At 51.5% G+C, this 11,760-nt stretch overlaps 6 protein-coding genes across 6 annotated transcripts; 2 read left to right on the forward strand and 4 right to left on the reverse strand.

Annotated features, from left to right (window-relative positions):
- Nucleotides 1–219: 219 nt before the first annotated feature.
- Nucleotides 220–779, reverse strand: CORC01_07806 (F-box domain-containing protein; the record flags this gene model as incomplete). Its single annotated transcript, XM_022619441.1, has 2 exons — nucleotides 220–334; nucleotides 445–779. 2 exons carry the CDS (start codon nucleotides 777–779, stop codon nucleotides 220–222), a joined length of 450 nt encoding a protein of 149 aa, XP_022473995.1.
- A 1,016-nt stretch (nucleotides 780–1,795) lies between these two features.
- On the reverse strand, nucleotides 1,796–3,629 carry CORC01_07807 (cytochrome P450; the record flags this gene model as incomplete). The annotated part of the gene is made up of 2 exons (XM_022619442.1): nucleotides 1,796–2,497; nucleotides 2,559–3,629. The coding sequence occupies 2 exons, from the start codon at nucleotides 3,627–3,629 to the stop codon at nucleotides 1,796–1,798; spliced, it is 1,773 nt and encodes a 590-aa protein (XP_022473996.1).
- An 860-nt stretch (nucleotides 3,630–4,489) lies between these two features.
- On the forward strand, nucleotides 4,490–4,891 carry CORC01_07808 (3-oxoacyl-(acyl-carrier-protein) reductase; the record flags this gene model as incomplete). The annotated part of the gene is made up of 1 exon (XM_022619443.1): nucleotides 4,490–4,891. One exon carries the CDS (start codon nucleotides 4,490–4,492, stop codon nucleotides 4,889–4,891), a length of 402 nt encoding a protein of 133 aa, XP_022473997.1.
- A 687-nt stretch (nucleotides 4,892–5,578) lies between these two features.
- Nucleotides 5,579–6,760, reverse strand: CORC01_07809 (uncharacterized protein; the record flags this gene model as incomplete). The annotated part of the gene is made up of 1 exon (XM_022619444.1): nucleotides 5,579–6,760. One exon carries the CDS (start codon nucleotides 6,758–6,760, stop codon nucleotides 5,579–5,581), a length of 1,182 nt encoding a protein of 393 aa, XP_022473998.1.
- Nucleotides 6,761–9,249: 2,489 nt separating this feature from the next.
- On the forward strand, nucleotides 9,250–9,859 carry CORC01_07810 (uncharacterized protein; the record flags this gene model as incomplete). Its single annotated transcript, XM_022619445.1, has 2 exons — nucleotides 9,250–9,733; nucleotides 9,795–9,859. The coding sequence occupies 2 exons, from the start codon at nucleotides 9,250–9,252 to the stop codon at nucleotides 9,857–9,859; spliced, it is 549 nt and encodes a 182-aa protein (XP_022473999.1).
- A 152-nt stretch (nucleotides 9,860–10,011) lies between these two features.
- Nucleotides 10,012–10,993, reverse strand: CORC01_07811 (C6 zinc finger protein; the record flags this gene model as incomplete). The annotated part of the gene is made up of 2 exons (XM_022619446.1): nucleotides 10,012–10,577; nucleotides 10,642–10,993. 2 exons carry the CDS (start codon nucleotides 10,991–10,993, stop codon nucleotides 10,012–10,014), a joined length of 918 nt encoding a protein of 305 aa, XP_022474000.1.
- Nucleotides 10,994–11,760: the final 767 nt, after the last annotated feature.

Here is an 11,760-nt window from a genome sequence, read left to right on the forward strand (position 1 = left end):
TGACTTGTAACTGTATAGTATAGAAACCGAAGGAGGCATGTCATTGACTCGCTCCAACGCAGCTAGTACATCATCGCATCAATGAGTCGGTCAAAGAAGAAGTAGAGACTCTGTATGTACTAGAGGCCCAAGTGGCGAACTCGGCCATCCAAAGCCAACAGAACGCGATTGGTATCAAGGCAATCAAAACCCACCACAATTCTACCGTCAAGCGTCGCCTCAGCCAGCGTTGACACCTTGCACCAATCTTTCGACGATGCGAGCATACGGAAGTGCCGTACACGAGGCAACCAAGTCCTGGCCTTGACTCGCACTCCATGTGTTCACGCCGCCTCTGCATGAGAAGCCTGGTGCAAGAGTTAGTCGGGAGGCTCCCGGGAGATGGGAGTACAGCATGAAGCCGGGAGGAGGGGGGGGGTGGGATGTCAGCACAGAACAACATACGGGACACTGCCTCTGCAGAAACGGAGATCGCTGCCGAGGTCACACCGTTTATCGTTGGGACACTCGAGGTGAAGCATACGGCGCTCCATGAGCCATTCCACCTTGAGTCGCACGCCGGTGTCGACGAGGTAGTAGAAGTAGCTGCTGGTGTGTTTCAGTGAGAGGGCGTCGGGGTAGATGAGTTGCTTGGAGATGAGGAGGTGAATTTCCGCGGGTAGATCCGTGAAGCCGGCGAGCTGAGTGCGGTCGGAGGAGGCCTCACTGTCGGCAGACCGAAGCGGCCTTTCTGCTGCCGGCGCCGGAGTGGGTCGCTTGCGGGCGCGGATGGATTCCATGATCGCGGAGGGCGATGTGCTAGCTACCTAGTTGTGGGTTTCGACGTTGGGAGCGGCAGAGGGCAGATGTTCATGCCGTCACAGCTATTCCTCGCCGTGTCTGTTTTGCGTCTCGTATGTTCCAAAGCTGGGAAAGCTGTGCGTCAGAGAGCAACCCTTGGGGGGAAGAGGATTAAGGCAGCCTATATAGGAACATAGCACAAATCCTGCTGCCTCGAATGGATGTTTATGGGGACTTTGAGGCGTGGCATGTTCCTAGCGTGTCAGACACAAAGTTTCAGTGCGTCCGTCACCAGGAATACGTTGCACTGCCAGCCAGGCAGATGCCGGCCGTGGCTGGTTTCAGGAACCGCTTTACCGAATCCAGGCGTTTAACGTGGCTGATTTCAACACCACTGCAGCATTCCCAACGTTGCCGCGGGGCTCCTCGTCTAAGTCTGATCGAGTTAGCCTTCCTGCTGCTTTTACAAAAGAAACTCAGAGCATCGTACGGTTATTACAAACGGTTTTGCCAGGGGAGACGACTACCTGTGGTCAGCGCCTCAAAAGGATGCATATGCTGCTTTAAAGGACATATTTCTGACTGAAAACATGCCTGAACGAAAGAGGCACGGATTACGACTGTTTTCAACGGTGAATACGACATCACCATTCTTCTTACAGAGTCCGCAATTCGCCCGGAAATTTCGCTGGAATTAACTTTTGTTAATTTCGTCCAAAGTCCCAACCGCAAATCCTGCCTTACCACTATCTATCGCCTTTCATTCGTCCAAGCGAAAAGCGCCATCCGAAGCCCGATGATGAGAATATGCTGGATTGAGTTTGTATGCAATAAGAACCCGGGGCAACCGCCATGCACCTAAATGACTGATTCGCAATTACTTCAAAACAAAAGAAAGTTCGACCCAATGCTGATGCTAGAAATCTTTGAGTTATCCCGCCCTGCCAGACCCAACGCCGATGCAACATGAAGTCTGCCCCCCCCCCACCCCCCCTCTCCCCCACCCCGACACGGCTTACACTACCTCCAAGTTCACGAAGCACTGCTTTGGCTTCCGCGTCAACGTTTCAATGTCTTCGTAGTTGGACAACTCCTCACCACAAGACCGGAAATCGAACGTCCACACCAACAGAGTTACGATCAGCCTGAGTTCCATGTACGCCAACTTGCGACCGAAGCAGCCTCGGAGACCGAGGCCAAACGGCATGGTAGGCCCGGCCAATGCATCATAGACCTCCTCACCGTCGTCATTCTTCGAGAGCCAGCGCTCGGGGTAAAAGTCACCCATGCCCTCGTTGCTCCACTCTCGCACGCCACGCTCGACTGCTGCCGTCCGCGACGATGGGCTGCGCAGCTTCTCGTCAATGTCGAAACCTGACTCGGTGAAGCTGGGGCCCTTGTTGGGAATGAAGACGGTGGTGCCTTTGGGGATGCGGTGCCCCAAGACGATGGTATCTTCCTTGCACTGCCTATCCTGATTGAGGGTGGTATGCGCGAGCCGGAGCATCTCTTCGACAACGGCCTCCAGGTAGGGAATGTTGGCTCCCGTGATCTCCTCGTGCGATGGCAGACGGTCATCTGCAACGGCGTCCGCGTGCGTAGCAAGAAGGGCTTCGCGAAGTCGTTGCTGACAAGCAGGATTGTCACTGAGAAACTTGACCCCCCAGCAGAGCGTCGTGCTTGTGGTATCATGTCCAGCGACGATGAAGCCAAGCAACTACGTTGAAAATCGTCAGTCATCGTCCGTTGGCTAATGCTCTTTAACAATGTCTTCTTACCTCGTCTCTCATGGCATCTGACCAGTACACCGGCTCGCGGTTTTCCTTTTTGGCAAAAGTGGTTTCTCTTTGGATGATGAGATCCACTGCAGACTTCACGTAGCTGTCGCTGCCATCTTGGCCCTCGCCTCTATGTCTCTCGACAGCCTTGTGGACTTGGTCCTTGAGGAATCCTGTTCGCAGTGCCCTCATACTCCTGACACTGGGCTTGATGCCAATGAACCACCACGCAATCTTCAAGAAACCAGTTGCAGCAACTCCCATGATGTTGTCAGCGGTTTGGATTGCTGTCTCCAAAGTCGGATGGATCGGCGCGCCAGGAAACTCAACGGCCGTTGGATTCGATTCATCGACGGGGGGTTTCTTCTCATTGTCGGCTTGCAACATCTCAATCTGCGGTATAAGAGCGCGGTGTTCAACGCTGGAACCGAACCCAAAGTCAAAGACGGCGTCGAGGGCCGTGTAAAAGATGTCTCGCTCGGCGCCAAAGGGCTTTCCGGCCGCAGCCTTTGCCTTCATCTTCCAGACGTCCAAAAGATTCGCAGCGCTCTTGTAGATATTCGGAGCCGCGACATTGTGGAGAAAACCAGGGGACATCAGGTCTTGGAGCAGGCGCCGATGGGCTTTCCATTCCGGGCCCGTCTTGATGTTGATGTGGAAGTTGGGGGCCTCGCCACTCAAGAGGTTGATGGTGAAGTCGGAGCGTTCAAACTCTTTCCGACGCATCAGAATGTCCTGTCCCTCGCGGAAGTCGGTGATTAGGACGGCCGGCTTTTGAAACGGCTCGATGAAGAATTGAGACAAGGGGCTGTCATGCCGACGCGCCTCAGCAATCATCCACCCAAAAGGGTTATCGGGCGCTTGTTTCTGGAGCCTGGGGATGTCCCCCAGCAGAGACTTTGTAGCCTCTTTGTTGTATGGGATTCCGGGGATCGGCTTGGGGAGAAGGTATTGATAGAGAGTGTACAAAAATACGAGCAATGTAGATATCACTGCCGTAGCTATATGTATAGTGCCAAAGGTTGTTGGGACAGGGTCCAAGGGTGACGCTGTGGCGGTAAAGTTCGACATTTCGAATGTTCTAATGCACGATAAGCTTCGAGCTAAAGACAGGCTGGGTGACATCAAGAACTATAATTCTTTGAGTTTTGCTGCCCGGGTGACTTTATATCGGCATTTGTCGATGGGCCTCTGAGGCCGCGTCCGCGGAGGCCCGAGACAACGGGGCCAATATTCGCAATGCGGACCGCTGGGCCGCGGAGACCGCACCGTTGAAGCCGAGCTTGTGAGGTGTTTTCCTGACTCTTACGATTGTTACTGACTCTTGCGATTGTTCGTCAACCACGGTTCTACAGAAGTCTGAGGGATAAAAAAAGAAAAGTTTGTGAAGTTCACTCTGTGAGAAATTTGGGCAGATTAAGCTCGGGTGTGGCGCTGGGTAGTCCCAGATCAAATCCTTATGCTTCTGCAGGGTGTGTTTCTTCCGCGCTTAGCCTGCCAGATTAGGACATACTTTTGTCTGATGGAGGGATGCTGAAGCAGACTGCTTCCTGGGCGTCCGAAACCAGTGTGGCTCGTCTGATGCTAGCGATGTTACATGCCGTTAGTGCGTCCGATATGGTCGATGACCTGGCCTTTTGGCGCCCTGTGAGCACCTTTGACGTTGCGACTGCATTTGCTAACTAGGATGGGACCATTCATGTCATGATGACCTCGGAGACGACGGCTTTCAGATGGCTGTACATTCTGTTCAATTACTTTGAAGGATAGACCCTGTCGGTCTTTCTTTTCCTACGCGCGAAACGTCGATATAAATACACAACAGATGGCCCTCATTAGAAGCATGCTCAACACATTCACTAGTTTTTCGCAATCTCCTTGGATCCTGTTCATTCCCTTCTCTTGGAATAGGCTTCATTTTCATCACGTCAATGTCTTTCAGGAGTAGCATAGTCGATACCAACGGGGCATCTAGTGGGACAGGACGAGCTACAGAAGCTTACCTGGCTATGAGGGGTGCCTCGTTGGCGATATCCCATATGCAGATGGTAGCCCTCAAAGTAGTTGCCGAAGAGCTGATGACTTCCAATTCTGATGTTCGCACCAAAGCCACGATCTTCAGTGTCAGAAGACCCGAGCAGATTTGGGACCGGCTTCATGACACCAAGCAGACTATTGACCGTCTAGATGACGCCGCCAATATTGCCGAGACCGCCGCTTCAGGTCAGGTCTCTCTCGAGACGCAGTCTGACCAAGGTTGGGAGTTTCCTGCTTGGCATCAACCTTTCAGGTACAATGTTCTTCCTGCGGGAACAGCTGAAGCATATCGCTGATGGCGGATCCATCACCAATGCCTCGAGCGCCCTCGGCTTGAGAAGCTGTTCTGACCAGGGTGGCTCAGCATATATCGCTTGCAAACATGCGGTGCTGGAGCTGACACGGAACGTAGCGAGAGAGTACGGCCATCGAGAATTCCGAGTCGATTGTATCAATCTGCGAGTAGGAAGCCGCCTTCCCTGCTTGATGCAAAGCCTTTGTACAGACTAACCATGCTGAGGTGGTGGAGGCTTTGACATGCCGATGATGCAGCCAAGGCCAGGTGCGGAGGATTCCACAGGAGGCACAGTACCACCAATTCCTCGAATGGGAAAGCTTGGAGAAGTTGCTGCTTTGGTTGGGTTCTTCTTAGGCGATGAAACCACTTACATCACAAGAACGTCCGTTGTCGTTGATGGGGTGCTTTCCTGCCGACGAAGCCATTATGCCATCGATTAACCTTGTTGCCAGCGAGAAGAGCTCTGGAGATATGAAATTACTCTGGCATGTACCATATTCCAGCTCAACTACGGACCTCACGGCTTATGGACCATGGTGGCGGTTCAGGATTCTTCGCATTGTCTGAAATTTGGCAAAGATAACGGCGAACCGAAGAGAGTTCTACACGAGGGCACACTACTTACGAGACTATCGATTGAAGATCGTGATTGATATCGTCGATTTCCCTCATTCATCACGGCCCGCTAGGATGCATTATCTTGGATCATAGGCTGCAACGGATCCAGCCGTCCACCTCGATACTCTGCTTCTCTCATTTTGCCTTCAGCTCGAGCCATATCCTCAGGACTTAACAACTTTACCCACGACGAGAAATAAGAGCCTAGCCCTGTAACACGGCCATGGCCCGGCGGACTAGCCAAGCCCAACTTTGCGAGTCTATGTCGGTCCCAAATTGCAAATCCCATGTTTCTGTAAGGTTCAAATCCAGCATACTTCATCGGCGAGTGCGCATTTCTCCCCATGCTATCTACAATCCATAGACTATCCGCCGGCAACACCAGTGCGGATCTTCGAGTGTCGGAGGTGGCGGGCATTCCTCTGCTCGATGGTGATATGTCTTCGATAGGGAGGTCAGGCGGCGGCATTCGATCCACAAGCGCCGTACCACCATCGGACTTGGAGTCGACAAAGGCTGTGAGGTAGTCTATCGCTGTCATTACTTCATGGTAGGCAGCCTTGAAGTTGGTGCTGGTACTGTCGTAAAACGATCGGATATCAAGAACCTTTGGTTTCAAGTCCTTCTCCTCCCCTTCCGTGCTGAGTAACTGGGACTTGCGTGCTGCCAAGTTCATTTCGAGCACGACTTGAATCCGCCAGAACGCCCGAATCATCCGCTGCTCTTCAACCCACGATAGCTCATCATCGCAAGCAGAAATATCCGGTGCGTCCAGCCGGCCTTCTATCCTCGCAGCCGCAAGACTGGCAATGTAGTGGTTGATGCAAAGGCGGCTCAGGGAGTGAATTCGACTGGCTGTAGCGAGGACCGACCGCATGACGCTCACATTGGGAGACTTTGATATATCCATGGTCGGCAGAATGTAATCTGCATCCGAGCTCTGGCCGAGGACGATGCCGGCTTCGCGGTCACTGATCCTGGCGGCAAGTGTGTGTTGAGGGGTGTTCTGATAAGCGCCTGCCCGTATTGAGATGATGCATCGTATGACCTTCTGTGTCTGGGACGGTAAGTTGTTTTCTGTTATAGCAGGCCAAAAGACTTCGTTCTTTAACTGATTGAACACCCGGCTCGCGATGGGCGAGGAGGTGAGGAGGTTCCAGAGGCAATGGAGATCGTCAATCTGCGTTAGTATTTGAAGGAGGACCTCGGTTGGAAGGCCCTCAAACTGGACGACGGTATCTTCGGCCATGGTTTCACGCAGTAAACACCTCTTTGTGAAGTTGTGTGAAGTTGGGGGCGTGTCGGATGTGATGGATGTGCTCCAGTGGTGTTAGATAGATGGCTGGATTGGAGTTACTGCTGCGGACGATTGACCCCGCACTCCCGCAGTCGGAGGCGACACACTCTGGATTTCGACCTTGCGCCAACTTGAGGTAAGGTTCCCTGTGCTACTGTCGATCCACGCTGGATCTTGACGTCAACCATTTGAACCACCTCGGAACTCAATCAAAGACAGACAATACACACCCTGTCAAACCCACCAAGATTTTGGGCTCGACCTGTCGACTTTCGGATTAACCAAAGTAAACTAAAGATCAATGGCTGGCGTCCTCTATCGAAAGAGTGATGATATAATATGGTTGAGTTGAATTACATACACTGAGTTGCGTGCGAATTATGAATTCCAATTCGCTCTATCTGATGCGGCAATTTCCTCGATGAGTTGCGCATGCTCAACATGATATTGACAGTGCTGGGGGCAGCGCAAGGGAATTATAGAGAGTGTTTATGGGGTTGAATGAAGTATTCCGAGTAAATCATTTCGACCATCTCTTTGTTTGAGGATAAACATAGATCGGTCCTCACTTGGGACGGGAACAGAAGAGAAGACGTCGTCGTCGAAACCTTCAAGTTTGCAACCAAGTAGAAACCCTTGTTTGACTTATTGAGCGTGCGCTAACTACTTTCGTTGCATGGGCAGAAATTTTGATTAAAAATAACGTTCATTACGATTATGATGGCCTGTGTTTGACTTGAGTCAAATACTTGTCAAATTGAAGAACGGCTCAATATGCTTCCTGATGGCCTACAGCTTGCGGTTTCCCTGACAGATTGATTGAAAACTTTGTTGAAAACTTTACTTAGTACGCTCAGGTATGACCAAGGCGAAGTCAAGATTATACATAGAGATGCATACATACCTTACTTTACATCCGCATATTGAACGGACTTGAGCATCCCCCGTCAAAGATGTGGTCCCACGATGTTGCGGCAAGGAGGTCCACAAGACTCGACAGGTGCCAGGTCTCGGGAGAGTATTCCATGATCAGAAACGCCGTCCGAAATCTGCGGACAGAAATGAAAGCCAACAAAATTTCCCAAAAGCCAGAGATGCTTGGACATGCGGCTACCTAGTTGATGCTTGCAGAATGATCAAGACTTCACACGAATCACACCGAAGCGTCAAAGGCTCAGACGAGAATCGTGGAGCAGCTATAGACTTGTTACTCCAAAGGTCCAACAGCTTGATAAATGTAGGCCAAAGCTTCCGTTCATATTGTTTTCTTCCGTAATTACAGAGTACGGGTTCTGGCATTTTCCTTGAGCTCTGGGTGGTGGGTGGTTTGCATAGGTACCAATAATTACGAGAAAGCTCCAGCCAGGAGACTCGGACTCTACGGGTCGTAGGGGATGTGGCGCAGTATCCGTGCTGCTTTTGTAAATCATTCGTTATAATTGCATGTGGTTTGTCTGAGCCTCTTATCCAATTCACGTGACCATAGATGCACAAGATTCATGCTAGTGTGGCAGCTCCTTTCAACGGATTATTTTGGAAGCCCTCAAAGTCTTGCTAAGAACTCCTTTCCATCTCGATTCTGTCATTCTCTCATAGAAGCTCTATTCTTTCGACTCTGGAAAGGCTGGTTGTACTGATTTTTTGGTGCGGAAAATTCGCATGCACACATCAGATCGACTCGCGACTCGCGACTCAAAGCAACCCCGGGAAACAAGTAAAGTCCCGAAGGTGGGGCCGACGTAGCCTCAACACGACGGCACGCGCTGAAGTACGCCGTCCCTTCCGAAGGGTTCCGAAACAACATAGTTTTGATACCGGAGCCTTGTTTCCATGGCTGAAGAACAGCAGTGGATCACCAGCTTGCATCAGGTGGGACCAGCTGGCTATGGAGCGTCCGGAGCGGAGCCTGATCGGAGGCCCGTCCGGAATTAATGTCCTATCCGACCTCCGAAACTGGCCTAATTCAGCTAGATCAATTCCCAATTGGGACTGGTCCCGTTTCCATGTCTTTTGACGTTTTTATCACGGAAACCAGAATAACGTTTATTGCGACGGAAACGGTATCCACCGACCCCTACTTCCGACTGCCATAGTTCAGTGCTGCTTTGTTTGCGATTCTGACTATTCTTCACCTTCGGCGGCTATATCGAGCCTGACCTTCTTCTTCACAGCTTTTGCTCTCGGCGGTGTCTGTTCGTGCCACTCCGTTCAGACGACCTTACCCTTGTCGAAACATCCGAGGCGACTTGTGTCATTAGCGGCCTCGAAGAATTTGCTTGCCATCTGTCTACACTGGAAATACTGACTTTGGCTGTTTAGTTCAGACAATAGGACACTGCGGATGAAAATGGTCATCCTTTCATACCAAGGCTATCGGCGGCTTCATCACGCAGGCCATCAACCTCCTCGCCGCCACGGGCTTGTTTGCAGCCTCAATCTATATGATCCTCAGTCGCCTGATCCGAATTCTTCGGGCCGACCACCTTTCTCTCCTCGCCGTGCCATCGGTTACCTGGATCTTCGTCGCTCTTCGTCGCTGGAGACGTTGGGTCGTTCACATTGCAGGCGGGATGTGGCGGAATCCAAGCAGCGGGAGCTCTGAGGCTCTACGACATTTGGCCAGAAGATCATTCTCGTTGGTCTCCTGGTTCAAATCGTGGTCTTCGGTTTCTTCAATGTCACGACCAACTTGTTACATCATCGAATCAGTCGAAAGCCAACGTCGGTTGGCATTGAAGGGATTGCCCCGTGGCGAAGATGCGGCTATGTTCTCTGCAGCACCAGCCCGATCATCCTCGTACGAAGCATCTTACGAGCCATCGAGTACCTCCGAGGTAACCGCGGATACCTCATTTTGCGCGAGATTTTTCTCTCCATATTTGATACCATTCTCGTGGCCACGGTCATGGCAATTTTCCTGGTTTGGTACGATAAAGACTTGGAAGAGAAGGTTTCGAGAAAAAAACATAGACACCTTGGGATCCAGTGACAATGCATGTATGTTGGACGACTTGTCTGGAAGACAGACTGCCCGGGAATGGCTCGCATTAAGGAATAGTTGTGCTGTTCGTCTCTCGGTCGAGGCAAATGTTGTTAGATCCCGCCGTTTACGAAACGAAAGCATCTACAGCAAGGCTTGACGTGTATCAGTCGCCATGCTGATGCGTGCAAAATTGGCTCACAGGCATGAGAAGAGGGCTTTGTCATAAATTCATTTCGTTGTTTTCTACCGTCGAATCTCTGATCCACGACCTATGCTCTTGGTCTAACATGCCATATGTCTCCGCGTATAGATTGTCCGCCCAACCATCGAGCCACCATCGACTACGCAAACGCTTCAAAAGCATGCAGAAGTACAAGAATATGACTAGTGCCTTCTGCCTTGACTCTCTGAGCAAGGGCAGAAAGTCATCTGCAACCATTGCAATCCAGACAAAGATATCAGTGACATCTTGAGGATCCGGAGACTCATAGAAAGCGCCATAGGACTTGTATAGCTCGTTGATGGCCCTGTTGTATATCTCCAGAAGCCCGTGGTCCGGCTCCGATGCGTTGATGTTTGCTTCGAGGTCTCCAAGATGCGTGTGGTGATATGGACCTTCTCGACACAGGAAATGCGTCGTGATTCGCGAAACCATGGGTGAAATTAGGTGTTTGTCGTCCGGCTCCCCGGCAAGGTACCGGGTCCCGCAGAATAGGACTATCCAGTCAGGGGATTGGCCTGCACTAGCTAGCGGCGACTCGTGTAGATATTGGGAATTGGCTAGAACTGCCAGTGGAGAACAGAGTTAGCAAGCTATTTCGATCACGAACCCGAGAAGGGGACCTCGTACCAATGTAGATAGTCAAGACTGAAAAGAGGAACAAATGCGCCTTGTTCTCGTCCTGAACATGCTCCATCAAGCCTACGGCCGTCCTCGAGGAAATTTCGTGGTGCACCATCGACTTTTCCAGCAACTGATCTTTCCTCTCCGGATTCAAGTGTGCGAGATGCAGTGCTGCCAGCGAGAGAATGCTCCGCATGACGTAGTCGGTTTCCAGCCCGAGTTTGACGACATTCAGGCGCCAGAACTCGCCCATCAGTGGGTTGTCCGATAAAGTCTGCGCGGTGAAGTTGCAATAATGATGCAGAAGTTCAAGATCGAGAAAGTTCAACTCGCCCGCATGCTGGGAGGGCGTCAGCATTGGGTCCAGCGACGGCGAAGCCAGAAACCCGCAAGCCACGCCATGTTTGAGGCAGTTTTTGCAGGCTGGTCGCTGCTCATCACACTAGAAGGAGTCTCGTAAGCTCATTTTTCGGTTGCAAAAGATTTCCAAAATCAATAGATGTAATCATCCCACCGACCCACCAATGAGGCACGGCACAAGAATAGAATGCTTCTAGATCAGGTGTTCTTCTGATCTTGCTACCATCCAATGCCGGCCAGTCAAAGCCGCATAGAACCGTAGAAAGAAAGAGACCAGCATACCTTGATCTTTCTCGCTTTACAAGTCTTACAACCTGTGCGAGTCTTTGGATGGGCCCGACGTGACGGGTTGGACTGCATGTTCGGACTCAGTACTGCCCGAGGACAGCTACGTGGTGGCTCGGGTCGGTGGATAACGATTCGTTGCGTCGGTATTACTACAGCACGACATTTCGGCCATGACACCAGCCTCAGCAAGGCAAATAGCTCTTCTCGAGCGTTGGATAGACTGGCCGCGCCTCGCGTGCAACGTAGGGAGATATGACTGTTGATTAATAGAGGGGACTCATAGCCTGCACCCAATCCGCGGATGCCTTCGCAGTTTGTCGTATTCGCACTTTCTCGGGTGGTCTAAGGGGCTAGCCTAGACGCACAACTTGTGTTCCTTCGGCGCCACACTCGAGCGTCACCTTGTCTTGCGTCGATTTGCTGATATCCGCTGAGTCAGGCAAACTAGTGGACATGAAGCATCAGAAATACTACTCT

The sequence above is a fragment of the Colletotrichum orchidophilum genome, assembly GCF_001831195.1.
Source record: "Colletotrichum orchidophilum strain IMI 309357 chromosome Unknown Scaffold_64.1, whole genome shotgun sequence".
NCBI classification, from domain to species: Eukaryota; Fungi; Ascomycota; class Sordariomycetes; order Glomerellales; family Glomerellaceae; genus Colletotrichum; species Colletotrichum orchidophilum.